This window comes from Perca flavescens, chromosome 12 (assembly GCF_004354835.1).
Source record: "Perca flavescens isolate YP-PL-M2 chromosome 12, PFLA_1.0, whole genome shotgun sequence".
Lineage (NCBI taxonomy): Eukaryota > Metazoa > Chordata > Actinopteri > Perciformes > Percidae > Perca > Perca flavescens.
The window spans coordinates 24,133,082-24,154,874 of NC_041342.1; the positions used below are offsets into that span (position 1 = coordinate 24,133,082).

At 39.7% G+C, this 21,793-nt stretch overlaps 1 protein-coding gene across 1 annotated transcript; it reads left to right on the top strand.

The window, feature by feature from the left end:
• The first annotated feature begins 6 nt into the window (after positions 1–6).
• Positions 7–21,793, top strand: LOC114565992 (unconventional myosin-VIIb-like). Its single transcript, XM_028594333.1, is given in 49 exon segments — positions 7–93; positions 221–373; positions 1,309–1,377; positions 1,501–1,616; positions 1,721–1,848; positions 1,978–2,120; positions 2,431–2,544; positions 2,651–2,804; positions 4,458–4,534; positions 4,653–4,772; positions 5,168–5,307; positions 5,397–5,607; positions 5,745–5,880; positions 5,965–6,131; positions 6,287–6,427; positions 7,496–7,654; positions 7,863–7,955; positions 8,269–8,363; positions 8,637–8,721; positions 8,836–8,937; positions 9,480–9,596; positions 9,729–9,932; positions 10,070–10,327; positions 10,426–10,581; positions 10,675–10,743; positions 10,860–10,984; positions 11,229–11,355; positions 12,837–12,956; positions 13,073–13,246; positions 13,416–13,643; positions 14,665–14,832; positions 15,018–15,135; positions 15,505–15,631; positions 15,758–15,924; positions 16,029–16,210; positions 17,095–17,204; positions 17,366–17,517; positions 17,856–18,009; positions 18,122–18,277; positions 19,159–19,264; positions 19,559–19,672; positions 19,938–19,994; positions 19,996–20,026; positions 20,104–20,210; positions 20,308–20,493; positions 20,660–20,776; positions 20,874–20,957; positions 21,164–21,283; positions 21,439–21,793. Coding segments are annotated over 49 exon segments (6,417 nt in total). The 3' UTR covers positions 21,532–21,793.

A 21,793-nucleotide genomic window follows, 5' to 3' on the forward strand; every position in this document is an offset into this window, starting at 1 on the left:
GTATGGATGGACTCAGACATCGGGGTTCCCATCGGAGCGAGGGTCACCGTAACACCAACTGGTCAGCGGTTACTGGTGGACGATGATGGAAAGGTACACCCACACCCTTTGCTGGTTTAGATAAACAGCAGAATGAAGTTGTTGAAGTGTCTTGTTCACATCATGAAAACAATTTCGGCCTGGGATCCACCTTTAATTTCTTACTTTGACCGCTCTCCAGAAGCAGAGCCTGTCCCAGGAGCAGGAAGCCTCTCTCAGGATCATGCACCCTACGTCAGTGGAGGGTGTGGATGACATGATCAAACTGGGTGACATGACCGAGGCCGGCCTCCTCAGGAACCTGCTGCTCCGACACAAACAAGGCATCATCTACGTAAGGCCCACGTGTAACATACAAACTGTAGTCTACCTTTCAAAGTGTACAAACTGCTAGAGGGGTGAATGAATTTGACGTTTTGAAAGTGCAGTTTCACCTAAAATGCGTCTTGACAAAAGTGCTTGATTACTGAAAAGTGTAGAAATAATCACTGGATTGAAGTACGTTCTACATTTGTTTATTAAAGGGATGGTTCTCAGAAATTGCAAAAAACAAATGTTTTCCCAACTTGCCCTTAGTGGTAGCCTAGCTTTAGCCATGCAGATTAGGTCACTTCCCCTAAGGATTTATCACAAGGAGATTTCTGCAGCTGTACAATCGTTGAATGGGATTTTATCTGTGGTCAAAATATGCTTATATAAAAAGTGACTATAAAAATTATAAAACTAGACGGTAATATGTCTTTCTAAAAACAAAGGAGGACTTCCTCTGAATAATGCACAATCCTTACTCTCGAACTCGTTCACTTTGTGCACCCAAGAGATCCTGTACTCACTTTATTTTCATGGTTTTGGCTTTTGGCCTTTATCAGTTAAAATGTACATGTATATACTTATAAACATAGCCGGGACTAAAAAAGGGTGTCGGATGCACCTTCCTGGCTGGAACCTCCGTGGCTTAAGGTTAGTAAGTTTTTTTTAAATTGTAAACAAAACCCCACACAGTGTACTGTACAGTGTACTACCCATTTAAAGCAGGCTAGTGGATCATCCTGGGACATTTTCTGGGAAGACATGTTGCTGATGAATCTGTCAAATATGACATTTTTCAACACTTTTTAGCATCTCAAACAAAATTCCATTTACCTCCATTGTATTGGGGTGGCTGCAAAAAAACCTCATAGGCTGGTGTCTCATAATCTTGGTAAATGAAAACAAAATGAACTGTCCTATACCCTAAATGTCTTACACAGCCATTTCTTCTGATTGCAGACCTACACAGGCTCTGTGCTGGTGGCAGTGAACCCATACCAAGATTTCCCTTTATATTCAGTTGACCAGGTGAGGCTGGTATTAACATTCGTACTATATTTGCAGATTATTTTCCCTTTATCATTTAACTTTGAATCTCTTTATCAAAGTTTACAGAGTCGTGTTTCATGTGTGTATCCTGTTGTCCTTCAGGTGGCGTTGTACCATGGTCGAAAGCTGGGGGAACTCCCTCCGCACATCTTCGCCATCGCTGAATCCTGCTACTGTAACATGATGCGCCATCTCAGGAACCAGTGCTGCATCATCAGGTCAGAATGAATCAATCACCTGTTAACTGTTGCCGATAGGCAGTCGAGAATAGAATACGTGTTGTGAGGTATTACTTTTTACTTTTCCTTTGTCTTTTCCTCAGCGGGGAATCAGGAGCAGGAAAGACAGAGAGCACTAAGCTGATCCTGCAGTACTTGGCAGCAGTCAGTGGTGAGCTCTCTAAACAGCAGATTGAACAGCAGATCCTGGAGTCTAACCCAATACTAGAAGGTACCACATCAGCACATCTGGACTTCACTTATACTGACATTCACTACTCGACAGACAAGCAACAGCTGCCTGTTGAGACATAAAAATATAAGAATCAGAGCTCAAGCGTCTGTGTTCTGTCCCATACAGCGTTTGGAAATGCAAAAACAGTCCGCAACGACAACTCCAGTCGCTTTGGGAAATATTTGGAGATCTTCTTCAATAAGGACGGAGCAATTGAAGGTGCTCGCGTGGAGCAGTATCTTCTGGAGAAGTCTCGTGTCTGCCGTCAGGTGAGTTAACCTTGTCATCTAGTTTTTCCAGGATGGCAGATTTATATACCTATAAAAGCAGGGCTGGTTACATAAACATGCTGTTGTCTTGGGCAACCAACTCTCAGTGACCTGTAGAGAATAGATAATTCCATGTTGCCCGTCATCTCTGTCGCTCACTGTACTAAATAGTAAAACTACATGAAGCCATGGCAAACGTTACTGTCTCATTTCTCTGTGTTTATTTACACCTACTTGACAGAAACGTTTAAAACCCATTTAGTTTATCCTTCTGTAACAATAATAGTTCATTTTTTCTCCGCAACCTCAGGCCCTAGAGGAGAGGAATTACCACGTATTTTACTGCATGCTGGCAGGAGTCACAGCAGAGGAGAAGAAAACATTGAGCCTTGGAGATGCTGTGGAGTACGCATTCCTTTCTAAGGTATTACAATAGCTACCTGCAGCTAATTTTTCCACCTTAACCAAAACAAATGACCCACTGTGTACATACAGTAAATAATCCAAACCTCCTCTCTTATGTGCTGCAGGGCGGCCACACCGTGTGTGAAAGCAGAGATGATGCTCAAGACTTTAAGCGTATTCGTTCTGCGATGAAAATCCTGACCTTCTCAGAAAGCCAGTGTCAGGAAATCCTCAAGCTGCTGGCAGCCATATTACACCTGGGAAACGTCTGCTTCCAAGGTGAGTGTATTCAGTTTAATCTTAATAGTTTCACATTTTAGATAATTGTAGTTTAGTTATGATCTTTTATTTATTATTATAATATTATAATTTGATATGAGGAACATGACGATAAAACAGAGGGAGCGTACATTCAACATAACTCTGCTCTAATCCTAACTTTAATGTATGATACATTATGATTCAATAATGAAAGCAAATAAACGCGCAGTAAAGAGCTAGTACACAATGCAAATAGCAAAGAAGCAGTACCACAATGTGAAAACACACCATTAAAAGTCCTGCAATAAAATGTACTTTTAAGTATCAAAAGTACAATATTTGTCATGTGAAAAAATGGCCACTGTCAGTGTTATATTATCATCTACATCTTATGTTCTTGAATCAGTATTAGTGTTGCATTAATGTGTTAACATTGTTTTCTTTATCTGGTTGAGGCGAAGCTAATTTTAATATATAGTTTTGGGTAGATGAAAAAGCAATGCATTGTATTTTGACAGCCCTTCACAGGTTTTGTATATAATAAGTTCATCTGGAAAGTAACAGCTGTTAAATAAATGTAGTGGAGTAAAATGTATGATACCTCCCTCTGATATGTGATGGAGTAGACGTTTCAAGCAGCATATAATGAAAGTACTCAAGTTAGATTCCGGTATCGGGACCTGTGTTGCATGTCATACTATCACTCACCACCCATTTCCAGTCTGCCTCATCTGTCAAAAAAATGCCCCAAAATTAATAAATTGTACTTAAATTGATAGTTTGGATATTTTGAAGTGGGGTTGTGTGAGGTACTTATCCGTTATCAGTGTATGACTACAGTAGATGGCGGTCCGCACGCCGTCAGTTTGGAGAATCAGGCAAGAGTATCAACAAGGAAGCTAAGTAAAGTTCTGCTGTGGACGGGGCCACGCAACAAAACGTATTTTAGACACCTAAAAGAAAAAAAACATCAATATCAGTTTAAGTGTGTACTATATTTAAAATATTTTCATGGCTTTGCCTTGCCGTCAGACACCCTTTCCGTCAGGGAACTAAAGCTCCAGCAGACGGCCCAAACTTCCCTTTCCCGAGCCACATTAGCCAGCTCTGACTGGGGAATCCCGAGGCATTCCTAGGCCAGGGTGGAGATATAATCTCTCCACCTAGTCCCAGGTCTTCCCCAAGGCCTCCTTCCAGCTGGATGTGCCTGGAACACCTCCCTATAGGGGGGTGTCTCCTTGCTAAATGCCCAAACCACCTCTACTAACTAAAGTACGAACTACGAACTAAAGCTGTTATATTCATTTATGCTCTCTTCAACGCCACCAGCCTCGTTTGACAAAAAACGTCGCCTAAACTTTGGTTAAAGGGTTAGTTTGGATTCACCAAAGTCATACAATAACACAAACAAACTTTTAGGTGGGCCTTTTTTTTTTGGTGGCTAAAATACGTTTAGCTGCTTGCCTGTCCACAGCAGTAAATTGGCGGATGGCACGCCCTCAGTTTAGAGAAGCAGGCAGGAGTAAGTACCTCATACAACCCCACTTCAAAATATCCAAACTTTCCCTTTGAGTTACATTCCACCACTAGATGTGACTTTGTCTGCCTTTGCGAGACAATGACCTACAATTTTTGGTGTTGTTGTTACATTTCATTTTGTGTTTCCACCAGCCAACACACAAAATAACTTGGAAACCAGTGACATCAGCAAGTCAGAACACTTCAGCATAGCAGCATCAATACTGGAGGTGAGCTCCTTCATGTCTACACTCATTTTTAGTGACCTTTGACACAACACACGAACCACCATTAATGGATCATCATTCTTCAGCATTAAATAGTGAAGTTCTTGTCTGTTTTCTTCAGGTCAAAAAGTCTTCCCTGGCGACGAGTTTGACACATCGTACCTTTATGACCAACAGAGAGAGAGTGACTAAACCCCTCAGCTCTGAACAGGCGTCTGACTGTAGAGACGCCTTTGTCAAGGTAACTAAGCTGTGACCCAGTGACGGTAAATCAGTATGTCTCATACTTCCTTATTGGATTCTGACACTGGATGAAAGGAAAATTCCCCTATAAATGTTACTTACTGCATTCTATAAGGAAATATCCTAATTATTCAGCATGATTGTAACCTTTGATTGCAGAGAGACTTAAGCACTTGACTTTTCTTTCAGCAATGTTCATACATTTTAAAAGAGAAGGGTGCAAGCAGAGCTTTCAGATACATAACAGTTGTTGGGAGAGGGGGGGATCTAAGCATTTTAACAAACAACCATCCAGTTACAAATACACTTCAGTGCTTAATATTCCTCAGTTTAGTTGGACAGCTTATTCATGCTCAGAAGATCAAATTTAACTGTAATTTGTGGCGCAATCAGGCGATCTACAATAAGCTGTTCATATGGATCGTTGAGAAAATCAACAGTGTCGTCTATAAGAGGTTAACCAAAGACCCCAAATCCTTCCTGTCCATCGGCCTGCTCGATATCTTTGGCTTTGAGAACTTCAAAACAAACAGGTTGGGACATTTCTTCACACACCTTTCCGGCTAAGTGTAGCACAACTCTGTGGTTACTCACAACTTAATATCATTCTGTCTTTTCACAGCTTCGAGCAGCTGTGCATTAATTTTGCCAATGAGAAGCTGCAGCAGTTCTTTGTGGGCCACATCTTCAAGCTGGAGCAGAAGGAGTACCTGAAAGAGGACATTGTGTGGAATAACATCAAATTTAGTGACAATCAGAACGTCCTGGACATTCTGGCTGTGAAACCCTGTAACCTGCTGGCTCTGATCGATGAAGAAACACATTTTCCAAAGGTGCTGGTGCTACGCCGTGTTGCTTTTTAATCGATTCCCACACCAAACGTTATTCAAGCTTTTATTGTAAAAATCTGCCAGTTCAGCAAAATATTTGTGCTAGTTTTTAATTCAAAGTATTGTTCGGTGTGTCACAGGGCTCAGACTACACTATGCTGATCAAGATGAATGGACAACACCGTGGGAACAAGACTTACATTGCCTCCAAAAGTGAACATGACACAGACTTTGGGATTCACCACTTTGCAGGCGTGGTTAACTACGACTCCAAAGGTACGGAAGCAAACTGCATAAAAAGTCCAATTAAAGACTAAGGGCCTGCTGTGAGGTGCTCAGTAATGCTTTTTTTCCATTAAGGGTTCCTGGAAAAGAACAGAGATGCTGTCAGTTTTGACATAATCAAGATGGTTGAAATGACCACCAATAAGCTGCTTCGTCAGATATTTGAGAGTGAGCTTTCAACCAATGGAGTGAAGATCACTAACAACAAGAAGGTCATCATTACACCTAAGAGCTCTCTACGGGTACATATATACTGCTACATATATAATTCCCTTGTTTTGATGGACATTTATTTGTGGTGTACACTGGGATACAGTGGGCATGCACTGATAGTGATAGTTGCCACTGTATCACTGACTACATCATCATTTTAATGTCCTCTCTTTAATCCGTGCAGGCCCAGGCTGACAAACGTAAACAAGTGGCAACGCTGAGCGGTCAGTTCCGTCAGTCTCTGGACTCCCTCATGAAGGCTCTGTCTGCCTGCCAGCCTTTCTTCATCCGCTGCTTCAAACCCAACAATGAAAAGCAGTCTAAGGTGAATGACACTAGAGCAGCTACTGCAGTAAAGATGGCCACAGTAACACACAATCAATGGTTGCCTTTTTAAACATAACCGTTCCATTGAGCAATTCTGTTAGATAAACAAATGAGATGAGGGTTGAGAAAAACGGCAGTGGTGTTAGTGCTTACCAAAATTACGACATTTCCCCTGAATCCTGTTGTTTGGTAAAATAATGAAGCTGTTGCTGTGTCTGTCTACCTCCCCCATTATCATTTTTTTATTTATTTTTTGCTTTGGCTTAACTGAAGAGGATATAATGAATTTTCCAATCTGCCTTTCAGCCCCGCTACCATCTGCCCTTGCACTGGATAAACAACAACCTCTTCCTGTTTTGTGCCATAAAGCAATTGAGCAAATTTCCTGGAAAATATGTACAGATAATTTAAAGTGTTGGGGTTGTAACTGGGTAGCTTCCATCTCTCTCTTACATTTTATAATTTAATAATAAAACTTCCTTCATCATTAGTTTTTTCAGTCATGTTAGCAGCATGGCTGTAGGGATGTGCCGGTCTGTCGGCCCCGGCTTTAGTTTAGACTAGAACATCTCAAGAACTACTGGATGAATTACCATGAAATTTTGTACAGACATTCATAGTACTCATATGATGAATCCTACTGAATTTGGGTGATCCCTTAACATTTGTTCTGAATCTGGTCGGAATTTTTCTTTGTTCAGTTGTTTGGTTTTATTACCAAATACCTGCTAAACTAATGACATTTCCAGCCTCCGCTGTACTTTTTATTTAGTGCTAATTACCAAATGTTATCATGCTATCACGCTAAACTAAGATGGTGAACATGGTAAACATTATACCTGCTAAACATCAGCATGTTAGAATTGGCATTGTGTGTAGGACCTATGTATATCTATGTAATTTTCTCTTGCCTGAAAATAATATAACAATAATCATATTTGTGCTAACAAAACAGTGGACTTGATTGACTTTAATTTAGCTGTTGCTGTAAAGGAAAAAGACAAAAATGCTACTCGGGCCCACATAAATAGAATATTCACAACCACTTTAATGTGCTCTCCTCTAGACTTTTGACAGAGAGCTGTGTATGCGTCAGCTGAGATACTCCGGCATGATGGACACCATCCGCATCCGGAAGCTGGGATACCCAATTCGCCACACCTTTGCGGAATTCCTGAAGCGCTACAGGGTGCTCCTGATGACGACTGTCTGTGACCCCAAAACTGTTAGTCCTGATGTGGTTCTGTTGACAATTATACGTAAAATACACAGTCATATGTGTGAATTCTATAATCTTATTGCTAAATGTCACTCAGTACAACACTGTACATGTCATTGTGATGGCCACAAAGAAGGTTTACTTAATCATTTTTCCCCCCGAAGGAATTTGGGCTGTCATTAGTGTCTCTTCAGCATCTTTATTGTCTCTCCAGGCGACAGCTGCAGCCTGTTGTGAAGCCATCTGCCAGACAGTGATCGAAGGAGCAGACGAGTGGAAAATAGGCAGGACCAAGATCTTCCTGAGGGTGATGAAAACTTCTAATTCAAACCATGTTGTACCACAGCTTTTTTTAATTGTTTCGACACAGCAGAACATCGTGCAGATAAACAATAACAATATTAACTGGTAAAGTAGTATCAGTATTGCGAAGTAGAATCTGTCTATTTCTCTCCTAGGTGATTTTGTGCACTGTTCTGTCATTACTGCATGCTGCCTTTGATTCGATTTAGTTGCTTTTTCATAAGATCTGGATGACATAAATGTTATGGCATCTGATTGCAAGGATTTTCTGGACAAATCAGAAAGTAGATATGTGTCTTTTTTTTACTTTACTTCAGGATGCCCATGATGCCGTCCTGGAACGACTAAGGGAACAAAAACTCAGCAGGATAGCTCTGGTGATCCAGAGGGTCATGCTGGGACACAAAGACAGGTGCAGCTTCTAAGAAAAGTAAAAGGGGAAATGACATAGAGATTATGAATTTAGAAAATTGAATGAATCACATGTTTAATCCATTACCTTTGTTTATCTCAACAGGTGTATTACTATACTGTAGCTACAGATTGTTACAGTGTTTTGTTATTGTTCTATGTGCTACCAGATCAAATAGGGTGTTATAGAAAAAGACATAAAGATATTTGTGTGACAGTGGGGGATGAGGAGTGTGTTTCTTTGTTTTATTATTTACTTTTCCTCTTTTTGCAGAAAGTCTTTCCTGAAGAAGCGGAGGGCAGCTGTGGTGTTGCAGAAGCACTGGAGAGCTTACAGACAGGAGCAACTGCGAAGAAAGGTCTGATGCTTAAAACGTTTTAATAGAACTCAGAGCTTGCAGCCAACATCATTACTTACAACTTATGTCAAGTCCAGTGACCTTGTCCTTTGTTTCCACTCTTCCGCCACCCAGCTCCAGCACGGCTTTGAGCGGCTGGCATCAAAGATCCGCAGTCGGAAGCTACGGCTACAGTACCTAAGACAGCGAGCAGCAGCCCTCACCATACAAAGCCAGGCATGTATTATATATATATATATATATATATATATATATTTATTTTTTTTAATTTTACTTTTTTTAAAGATTATTTTTTGGGGCATTTTTAGGCTTTTATTGACAGGACAGCTGAAGAAATGAAAGGGGAGAGAGAGGGGATAATGACATGCAGCAAAGGGCCGCAGGTCAGAGTCGAACCCGGGCCCGCTGCGTTGAGGAGTAAACCTCTATATATGTGCGCCCACTCTACCAAACTGAGCTATCGGGCGCCCAATATATTTATATATTTAAGGTTAAATATTTATATACAATTATTTGGAATTTAATAAAATGCATTCCATGCATTTTAGATTTAATGCATTTTTTTTGCTAATTGATTTTACTACTATTTTGTTGTTAAATGTATTTTTTTAATTTCAGTCCTATTCTTAATATAGCAGCTAAAATTATTCCTTGTGAGGTCCATTTGCAACACAAAAACATGAATGAACCTTAGAGCATTAATAAGTATATGAAATAGTTATTTAATATGATATTAAATAACTTCTGATAAACTGTAGGTTCGTGGCTACCGGGCCAGGAAGGGCTGGAAGCAGAAGAGAGAGGCAGTCATACTGCTGCAGGCTTACAGCAGAGGACTCCTGGCCAGAAGAAGAGCTCAAAAGATGAGGGGTGATGTAAGAGCTGAAAGCCTTGTAACTAGAAACATAACTAACAACTAACTAACAACATAATGAATGTCAAGAAATAGGCATGTTGTATTCGGACACCTTTTCTCCCCATCTTACTGTATCATCCCCCCTTCACAGGCCTCCCTTTTACACCTGGAGAAAGAGAAACGAGAGCAGATTATTTTGGAGCTTGAGGAGCGTCTGAAGGTTATCGCCTTGTCACAACCAGCTAATGAGGAGCCTGAGCCAATCGTTGAACACGATTCAGTGGAGAGCACGTATGATCTTACGCCACCTGTGGAAGTGGTAGAACTGAAAGCACCTGAATCTGATCATTTTCAGGTTAGCAGATATTTCAGTTGTGTAATCTAGTAATGGTAAATTAATACATGAATACCTTATGCATTTTATCACAATTCATCAATTAATCAATCGATTACTGACTGTTTGATATTGTTTGTATTTTGACTGTTAAGCAGAGGAGGATGGTGCCAGAGCCGGTGAAGGAAATCTCTGATGAGATCTCAGAGCTGGAAATCATCGCTGCAGCCTCAATCTCAACAACCCCTACCCCATCGCTGGAAGAGGACGAAGACGACGAGTTTGATGACGGCAGTGATGAGTTTTCGTTCTACAAATTCAGTAGCCTTAACTTCCAGAACAACCACAGCCACACGCACATCAACCAGAGAATCAGGCAGCCTCTTTTGCCCCACGATGACGAGGGCGACATACTGGTGAGTAGAAAGAGAGGCAGCTCTCTTACTGCGAACTGCAAATGTATTCATCTTTTGCCAAAGCTCAATCCCAATTTCTCCTCTTATTTGTCCTCCAGGCATGTCTGACTGTATGGTGGATTATACTGCGTTTCATGGAGGACCTGCCGGAACCAAAATCTATGGACGCGATGTCTCAATCCTCCACCATCATCTCGCGTAATCTGCCTCAAAGGCAGGGCAGGAGGCTGAGCAGCCTGGTGGGACTGGATCAGGTATCATATTTCTGCTGCTGTATATAAAATCAACTTTAACGTCAAACATCAGTCATCAGTCTAACCTCTAATTATTATGTGCTTTTTGAATAGAAAATACTGAGGAAGCACAAGAAAAAGCTCGGAGTTGGAAACAGAAAAGCTTCTGTAATTATTGAGGAGGTCAGCACTAATCTTGCTATGATATTCATCACTCACTCAACTCAATCATTATTTCTGTGTTGGCTCATTATGTTCGCTGAGAGCTAAATTGTTCTTTTTGTCGTCATCGTTAACAGCCAGAGAACATTACAGAGGACGAGGACATTTTGGTTGGAGAGGGTCCGACACTGGATCGGCCACTTACATCCGTGGAAAAACTACACATTATCATCGGATACGCTCTATCGAGACGAGACATAAGGTAAAGATGGTATAACTTTTCACATTAAAAAGAAATATAGATACATAGATGTAATATACAATGGCGATACAATGTGCAGCCTTATAACATCAGAATTATGTTATTCCAGTCTATTTCTTTCCTTTACTTACATTTTAACCACCTTGTGAACTGCTAGAGGTTCTATTGAATCTTGTTGCACTTATTGTTTGATTCTTATCTGCCTTGTTTATCACTTTTTTTTCATGTTTCTCTGCCTGTGCAGGGATGAGATTTACTGCCAGATCTGTAAGCAGCTGGTGAACAATAGGAACAAGAGGAGCCGTATGCAAGGCTGGACCCTTCTTTCCATCTGTCTCGGGATCTTTCCCCCAACAGACCTCTTCATGAAGGTCAGTCTGCAGCAAGTCATTCTGTAATGCAGCAGCTTGTAATCAAAATACTTTTTTCTGTTTACCTTTTCCTGTTTATTGCATGTATCATTTTAAAGAAGAAAATATATGTATATATATATATATATATATATATATATATACAGTACACGCCAAAAGTTTGGACACACCTTCTCATTCAATGTGTTTCTTTATTTTCATGACTATTTTCATTGTAGATTCTCACTGAAAGCATCAAAACTGTGAATGAACACATATGGAATTATGTACTTAACAAAAAAGTGTAAAATAACTTAAAACATGTCTTGTATTTTAGATTCTTCAAAGTACCCACCCTTTGCTTTTTTTGATAACTCTGCAAACCCTTGGTGTTCTCTCAATGAGCTTCATGAGGTAGTCACCTGAAATGGTTTTCACTTCACAGGTGTGCCTTGTCAGGGTTAATTAGTGGAAGTTTTCCCCTTATTAATAAAAAAGCAAAGGGTGGCTACTTTGAAGAATCTAAAATATAATACATGTTTTCAGTTATTTCACACTTTTTTGTTAAGTACATAATTCCATATGTGTTCATTCACAGTTTTGATGCCTTCAGTGAGAATCTACAATGAAAATAGTCACGAAAATAAAAAGGAAACACATTTGAATGAGAAGGTGTGTCCAAACTTTTGGCCTGTACTGTATATGTATATATATATATATATATATACATAAAACTCTTTAAATGGGTATCCTTTCTCTAGTCGGATAATACACACAGTTACATCTCCTAGAACAGTGGTTCCCAACCTGGGGTCCGGGCACCCCCCAGATGAGTAGGGGGGGCGCCAAGGAAAAAAGGTTGGGAACCACTGTCCTAGAAGTTCACGCCTGCACACTGTGTTGACACAATCAAAGTAGTAAGATAAGACAAGATCAAAAGCACTGGATAGACATCGTAAAATGTAGATAAAGAGTTAAATCACTACCATCCTCAAATGATTCAATAAAAACGCTGTAAAAGTTAAAGTTGAATATTGCAATAATTTTTCAAGGTTATTTATTGGTCCAGGTACACCACAATAACAGAAGTAGTGGTTGGCAATGAAAATGTTTGGCCTCGGGCAGTATGGAGTTAAGCAAAATCTGAATCTAAGACTAAAATGAAAAAATATAATGATATAGTCATTTTAGGTAGTCAGGATTGCAAATGATTAAGACTGAATCTAAAAAGGAATGTAGTAATGAATATATGCATGATGAGAAGTATATATATATATATACAGAGGTGTAAACAGTTTCTTAAGTAAAGTGTATTAAGATAAAGTGATACTCTTGATGGTGCACCGAAAAAGTGGACAGCTTTATTCACTGTATATCCTTATTGTCCTCTGCAGCCTGACATTTCTGTATGTTTAATGCAACAGTTAAATATGCTGGGTCTGCTCAGATAGTTTACTTTGCTAATTTTCATTCACCCTGTTCTAATCTACTCTGTTCGACAGTATTTGGAGAATTTTGTCCACAGGGAGCCAAGTGGTTATGGAGAATACTGTACTGAGCGCCTGCGTCGTATAATAGCCAACGGAGAAAGAAAAGAGTTGCCCTGTTGGCTCGAGCAACAGGTAGAAACACTGAATCACGTTTTTGTTGTGTAGTTGTGGTTACCTTTCTTTCTGAATTTCCAAATTATTGGATCATTTTTTTGAATTTCAATCCAATCTCCTTTAACTACTGACAGGCTGCCAAATCTAAGGAGCCCATAGATGTGTCTGTGAATCTACTGGACGGCCGCAATATCATTGTACAGCTGGACTCGGCTTCCACCTCTGCTGAAGTCTGTCAAGCTGTGGCTGACAAGATTGATCTTCGAGACATATATGGATTCTCCCTGTACATCAGTCTCTATGAAAAGGTGTGCTTTACTTCTTTGTCTCTTGACTCTTGTCTTGTCATGTTCATTCAGACCTTACCCACCATATACTGTCAATCCAGTTTCTGAATGTTTAATCAGTGCTAAATTCCAGTACAAAGATTGTACAGGAACCATACTCACTCAATCCTTGTTGGTCTTTTGTCTCCAGATGTGGTCTCTGGGCAGCTGTGGGAAGCATGTGTTTGACGCAGTGTCTCAGTGCGAGCATGAGATGAGGAGGCAGAGCAAAGAGGAGAAGGACGCCCCCTGGCAGCTCTCCATCCGCAAGGAACTGTTCACACCCTGGCATGACTGCTCAGTTGACCCAATCAGCACAGATCTAATCTACAGACAGGTCATCAAGGGAATCAAGTCTGGAGAGTACATCAGTGACAAGGTGAGTGCCTTTTTACTTTTACTTAATCATTATTAATTCATTACTGATGTGAAACTAAGAGACAAATGTGACGTTTGTCTGTCGCGGGTGGATTTTTTTGTCATAGATGTTAATTTAATATTGACAAAGGACAAAAGTTGTTCTCCTTAGTCCCCCTCACTCCAACCTCTTTTTATATGGTGAAGTCGCAGTACTTTAACAGGCTTATTACAACTACCCCTTGATGTGATGTCACACTAGAAGCAAATAACGATATTGAGGGTTAGCATCCCTCTAGATATGGTCTTGGCTCTTGTAGACCAGGTTGGTTAAGGCCAGCTACTTCAGCTCATTATTTTGGTTTTTCAACCTGCAACTTTACTGTTTTGATTCACTCTCACAGCTTTGTTTTCAGCAGTAACAGAGGGTCCTCTGTACGCTACCTTCCCAGCACCAAACAGCAGACAGAGTTAGCAACTAGCTGGTGAACATAGTAGAGCATTTAGCAGCTAAATAACCAAATATTTCCCTCAGGAGTTTGTGCGGACCAAAACAGAGCTAGAAGGAAAGTGAATACTAGACCTATCTGCTAGATGTGTACATAAGCAACGTGCTAACATTTGCTAACATGGTGATGATATGTGAGTGGTGTGTTTGCGGGATATTTCTGAAAAAAAAAAAAAAAAAAAAGTATAGAAAAGGTTTTCCTTTTGCTTTGCTTAAAACAAAGTGAAAAGGATCTGAGTCTTGTTCTGGGTTAGGGTTGTTACTTGTTATAACTTTTATAATTTGTTACATTCACCCTGTTGCCAATGTCAACATACAGCAACAATAAATACCAATGGTACTTAGAATCTTAGTGAAAGAGACCAGAGTTGAGATCCTTTACAACTTTCTTATAGTAGATATTGATATTTTAGTCAACACCTTTCCTATTGCTGCAGCATGTTAAATGATATCAATGTGCAATACAAAATAAGAACAACATAAAAATAACCACTTGTGTAAACTGTATCCAATAAAAATTTATTGCATTTCTCAGGAGGATGATTACGTCCAGCTGGCAGCAAAGCACTATTACATCCAGTTTGGCTCTGCATACAACAAAGACAACGTCCAAAAGGTGGTTGAGGAGTGCATCGAAACCACGCTTATTGAGAACAAATCTATGACAAAGTGGATCCAACTCATCAGCGAAGCACACTTACAGGTAAAGTGCATGCAGTCAAACAAAAGGACAAAAGAAGATTCTGTAGTGGAGCCTGAAACTAATTTGTGTATGCCATGTGCAGTGTTCTTAGAAGAGTTTTATTCATTTTGAGTTTTATTTCCTTATCACATGGGCACAATAAAGGTGAGTCACCTCAGTATAATTCTTACATCCTGATCCTACAGGGTCCCTATGTCAACGGAAGGCAGAAAACAGACAGTGTAAAAGGAGAACTGGTCAACAGCGCCCAACACATATGGCCTCTGCACTTCTCTAAGTTTTATGAAGCTACAATGATGTCAGGTCAGTCAACATACAGCTTATATTGCACATATTATTTAACATACAATATAACAACACCCAGGGAGGTCATGATATAATTCCATATGTCTTTGTGCCTTTGGATTTATGGTTTATGAAAAACAATCCACGAAAATATTCCTACTGCAACTGGGCTTATTGCAGATGACAGTCACCATTTAATGTAATTAATGTGAGAAATATGAATGATGTCACACACTTTGCTATATTCCTGTAAATTACTCATTCATAATATTCCCCCATATTGCTTAGCATCTCCACTGAACTTTAATTACCAGTTGCAATTTGACAAATGGCAGATGACTTATAATCCTGCTTCTGGAACATTTGCTTTAACATATCTGCCCACAGGACCTCCTTTGCCTAAAAGCAGGTTTGTTGTGGCTGTAAACTGGAATGGCATCTTCTTCATGGATGGAAGAGACAAGAGACTCCTTGAGCTTTCCTACCTAGAGGTAAAGGACATACACATGATCAGGTAAGGATAACAAAAATGTTTTTCTTCCAATATGATCATTTGTTTTAATTTATTCCATTGCAAAACATTTTAACTGAGTTTCAAAAAGCATCAAACAGATAAAACTGATCTTTATAACCTGTCTAGTGACAGCCATGTCAGTGCTCAGTCAGTAAGTTTGGCCACAGTCAAAGGAGAGTTTGTGCTGAAGTCTGGGGAAGCTGTGGACATGGTTGCAGTTATAGAGAAAAACCTGAAAGGGCTGAAACAGCGCTCAGTGTATGCACTGGCTCGGCATGATGCCAGTAAACCAGGTAAGAGTCACCAGCGTGTACAGTGTTATAGTAGTGCTCAAACACAATTGCAAAGACAATTTAATCCCATACATGCACAAAAGACGTATGTCTCTCTTCTACAGATGACCCCACGTTCCTGGTTTGTAAACGAGGGGACCTGCTGTTGGTAGAGAAAGATGACGAAAGTTCTTCTGCTGAGAACTTGATCAAAGCAACCAACAATCGGACCAGCGCCACCGGTGTGGTCTCCAAGGATACAGTGCAGTTTCTGCCGACTCTAGAGAAGCCCACTAGCGATTTGCTGGTAAAGTTACCTTTACATGCCATACTTTTTAGTTATTTTTTATTGCAGCATGAATATATTTCAGCATGATTAAACATAAACTCTATACAAAAAGGACATTAGAATATATGTCAATATAAAGAATTTTAAGGCCAGACATGGCAGGCACAAAAACACTGTTTTTTCATGCAGTGGTCAATTTTGATATTTGTGGCTATTTTGCTTCCATAACATGTCTTCTTTCAGACTAATGGTAAGAAAACAACCAAAATACACATGTAGGTGTTTATTTTACTACGCTTTGCCTATTTGCTAAGGGATTTAATTAGATACTGTCTATAAATAGTGGTTTCCAATAAATGATATGGAATTTTAAAATGCATATCTTCAAAGGCCGTTTTCTCAAAATGAGTTTTTCTCATACTCTGAGCCAGAAATCTCCACTTTAGCAGCACTTACATACACCTTTCCAGTTTCATTCTTATCTATATTCTTATGGTCGTCCATAGCCGGATTTTTACATGTTAAACCTTAAACATTTAAAATAGATTTGTTTGCTGTTGACAGTATTTTTTTTGATTTAAGGAGTGATAAAATGATATATCCAAAATTCCCTCTGTAGAAACCTTTGAATCTATAAATACAATTGTTGTTAGTAGCCTATTTACATAATATAACAATGTGTCAAAAGCTAAAGAGGCAAATGTGCATATTTTCAACAATAGACACTGTGTGCATAAGCAGTAATTGACTTTATTCAAGTCCAAATGCACTGTACGTACAGACATGAAAATCTTGCATAGTGAGCTTTCAGGTGTATGTATGCAGCAATGCTTCCATGAGTATGATGGGTCATATGAGCGCCTCCTTGTGGTGTAACTAATGAACTGCTTCTGATCCATCAGGAACTGATCAGCCCGGGCCAAAGGAAACTTTCAATAGCACAAAACACCCCACCAATTTACGAAACAGTGGCTCCTGTCTCTTTAAAAGAGTTTGCACTTGAGAACTTCAGGTATTGATATCATATGAGTCCCTTTATAATTTGTCACTTTTCAAATATTCATCTAACAATAAGTCAGACATCATAACAACTTTTTTTAAGTATTGCAAAGACCAAAAAAACTCAGCAAACAGGAGTATTTCACTGCTCACACTGTTTCCTCCCTGTCGCAGGACTGCAGGCCCTGTCGGTCGACATGGTGTGTCCAAAGGGGTTGGCAGGGAGAAGCTGTGGGCTAGTTCAAGAGAACCTATCAAACAGCCGCTGATGAAGAACCTGGTCCGCAACTCTGAACTCAGCAACGTGGCCTGCAACGCTTTCACTGATATCCTTGAAACTAATGCTGCCCTTTTGGTGATGAGGGAAGGTTTGGATGCTGTTCCACTCACATCCCTGTTTCAGGAACAGCTGTAACATTAGAGAATGTTGAAATACTTTACTGCATTAAAACCTCGAGATTTTAAACCTGGTTCAGGGGATTTTACAAATTGTATTCTGTTGCTTTCTTTAGGGAATTTTACCAGTTTCACTACATGTAGATGAATGTGGAGAAAATGGGCTTTAAATAAAAAAAACATCAGATAATAATATTTTTTTGTATGTGATACAGACCCTAGTCTAGTTTAATTTGTGTCCATGTAAATCCTTAACCTTGGCTGCTACCTATCCTGAAGTACATGGGAGACTACCCCATCAAACACGCTCGCAGTCCTTTAGAGCTGACTGACCAGATCTTCGGTCCAGCCACCGAGCATGAAGCTCTGCAGGACGAGATCTACTGCCAAATTATGAGACAGATGACCAACAACAACAACAGGTGCTCCCTCGGTGTTTACTTCTGTATAATGTTAAAGCATTCCCACATAATCGAGAGCCAACACATCCAATCCTCTATGATTTTTTTGCCCTTTTCTTGCTCTTGCTCTCAGGTTGAGTGTGGAGCGTGGGTGGCAGCTCATGTGGCTGTGTACAGGCTTGTTCCCGCCCAGTCCGGATTTAATGAGACACACTCAGAGCTTCCTGGAGTCGCGGCGCAGAGACCAGCTGGCTCCTGACTGCCTGCAGAGGCTGCGTGCGATGCGCAGGTCAGACTGGAGTTTGAAACAGAAATGAGAAATAATAGATCACATGTAACGAGATGAGAACAATGTCCTGTACAAAGGGTTGGTTACTGGTAGTTAGGTCAAGAATGCAGAATGTATAAATCATGACTGGTTTGAAAAACTGGTTGTCCTAATTAGGTAATAATTATGCTTTTAAACTGACAGTTAATTGTTATAAAATGTATATTTTAGTCATTGTTGAATTTATATTATTTTAAAGGGGTACACGAGTGACAGGGTAAAAAAGAATAGTAGAAATTGATTAAGCAGATGCCGAGATATTCTTACTTTTACTCCCTACTGTGCGTCAAGCTGCAAAAATGCTGGATCCTACAATTAACATAATACAACTTGGCTGTGTCTTTCAGGGTTATCTTTTAAAACCACAATATATTATACAGCTGTTTTCACAAGTTGAGTTGTACTTCTTATGACGAGTAAACTACACTTTATGTGTGCAATTGGTGGAGTGTCCCTTTAAGTTTAAATATTCTTGCCAAGCATAGTAATTAGAGCAATTTTGCACCTAGTACTGCTATGATTTTAATCATTATGGCAATTGTTTTCTTCCATAGAAGTAGTAATAATAGTGGTTGTTAAGGGGTCAAAGAGATTTACTGAGAAGGGAGTGTGCAGATAGAAATGTGTTGTCTACACCATTTATTTACTCCTGTCAGTTCATTTGTCATAATAAGTAATATGAATCATCAGTCCACATAAGCAAATCACAAGCACATTCACCAACAAAATAGAAACTATGACTCAGCTATGTTATTGTTGCATGGTTCATCAAATATACTGTCTATGTATGTTTGTGTGTGTGTTCAATACATTTATCTGAGTGCTGTGCTTTGTACCTGCAGTAAGGAGCCCAGGACGCTTCCCTCCCATTCGGCAGAAGTGGAAGCCATCCAACAGAACAGCACCCAGATCTTCCATAAAGTCCACTTCCCAAATGACACAAGTGATGTAAGACACAACACTCCGAACACTAAGATGAGCTGTCCATTAGTGTGCACTTTATCAATTGATCAGGACATTGATATTCTTTCTGTTCACTAATGAAAGGGAGTTGGAACTCACCTCTATTTCTGTCAGTTCTTGGTTATTCTAGTATTATTAATATCCATCCTTCATAAGGAAACATACGAGCAAAAAACTTTTCCCCTACATGTAGTTTTAACCTGAGGTTCTAAAACAACTTCCAAATTAATTCAGATATCAGTGAAAGTTTCTATACTTACTGTTATGGCTTTTGTGCAGATATTGGAGGTGAAATCGACGACCACAATCAAAGACCTGTGCTACAGTATTGCCTCTAAGCTCAAACTGAGTTCAGCTGACGGATATGGCCTGTACCTAAAAACCGCAAACAAGGTGGGGTTTGGTAATATTCCATAGCCATTTATTACATTGTAATGGGACAGAAAAGATGAAGATTTAATTAGATATATTGATTCCTATATATCTTAGGGGGCTTATGTGTGTGGTTTGGTTTACATTGATAATGCAACTAATTTTGATGTAAAAACATTGAGACAATGAGGTCATCATTATTTTTATTTTGTTTTTACAAATTTTGACTGGAATAACCAAGGTCGTACTTTTACCCTGTTCAACATACTGATGTTTTTAATTATAGGTCACAAGCTTGCAGGAGCAGAAGTATTTTTTTGACAGTTTAAGGCAGACTTCAGAGATTCCTAAGAAAGGAAAAAAAAGCGAAGGAAGGTAATGCCTCATACTGACGACTTCAGGTTTGATAGTCAGTGATGCTCCATATTTATAATTTGGCTTTTGTTTCCCAGGCAACCAGGCCAACGTGCCCTACCTGGTGATCTTTAAGAGGAAGCTCTGGTTCAACGTGAGCCCAGGGAAAGACCTGGTTGCAGACTTCACATTCCATTTCCCACAGGTATTCAATTGAAACACACTCTTCATTCTGTTGGCTTTTATTCTTTCTCAACAGGCAGAATTGTCATGACACATGCCCTTTTTTTGCCTCCATATAGGAGCTTCCTAGGTACCTGCGTGGATACCACAATTGCACCAAAGAGGAGATGATTAACCTGGGTGGGCTACTCTTCAGAGCCAAAGTAGATTCAGACAGGTCGCAGTTTGTCATGATCCCCAGAATGCTGAAGGATTTGGTTCCTGCTGACCAGTTAAAAATCATGTCCCCTGAAGAATGGAAGAAGGTAAAGGAAGGAATGGACAGAGGCAGGGCAGACATTTATGACATGTTAATTCCTCATCTAAAAAAAAAATCTTACCAGGAGAGAGCTAGCTTACAGTATATGAGTGCGTCCAGGGTGAAGAATGTCCACTGAGTAGTTCTCTCTTTGCTTTTTGTTCTACTTGCAGAACATCATCTCTGCCTACAACAAGCAGAGTGGCATGACTTTGCTGGAGGCCAAAGTTGCCTTCTTGAAAGGCATTTCGGTCTGGCCAACCTTCGGCTGTGCCTTCTTTGAAGTTAAAGTGAGTCGCCAGAATTAAGTGACAGCAAAGTTGGCAGACTAAAATTTGAGGAAACTGTTTTGTCACATTATGATTTCTTTTGCATTTGACTTTGCAGCAAACGTGTGAATCTAGCTACCCAAATACAGTTTTGATCGCCATCAGCAAGCAAGGTGTCAGCTTATCAGACCCAAATACAAAGGTAAGTCTTAAATGATGTTTATTAATATGTATCCTCTTCCTTAATAGTTTAAATAGATGTTCCATCTTGTCATTTTGTGTGATAGTATTTTATTTCACTGTATTTCGCAGTTTGTGATATTTTTGTGCTAACCTAGTTGGGTTTGTCTTTGTTGGTAACAACCCATCACATCTTAATGTATCTTAATCTTACTGTAATCCTTTAAGGAGCTGCTGGTTATGCACCCGTTCAGCCGCATCACAGAGTACCAAAGCGAAGGCGGCTACTTCGAGATGACCATCGGCACCTTGGTGAGGGGCAACATCTTTGTCTGTGAAACCCCTCAGGTGAGCGCCTGTTTTTTTAAATTAAATTTCATATTGTCCAAATTTTTCTTGCAGAACATGCCAGGACACGTTATTCTATAATTTAGTCTGTCCATGAGAAGTGATTTTGAAATGAAACACTTTCTGACAAAGACTTCCATTTCTTACCTTTTCAGGCCGACACAATGGAGGACCTTCTTAGATCCTATGTCACCATGTACGAGAGGCAGACGGAGGCCTTTCGAACAAGGAATACCATGTTTTCCTGAAGCTTTAAGGGCAAAAGAATAGACTGAGCCGCTGTGATTTATATGCACTCTTGATCAATATATGTATTTGTGTACTTGAAATGGCGTATTTAACCCCAATAGAGATTGCTTCTACTAAACAAGATAGAGATATTAAAATGTAAGTCATGTATGTAAGTCATGTATGTCATATTGTCATTTTCTTTTGTCTTGACTGCAATTCCTAATGTGTCATCAATTTAGTGGTATCAACTTTTAACATGTCCATCATTGAGTCATTTAT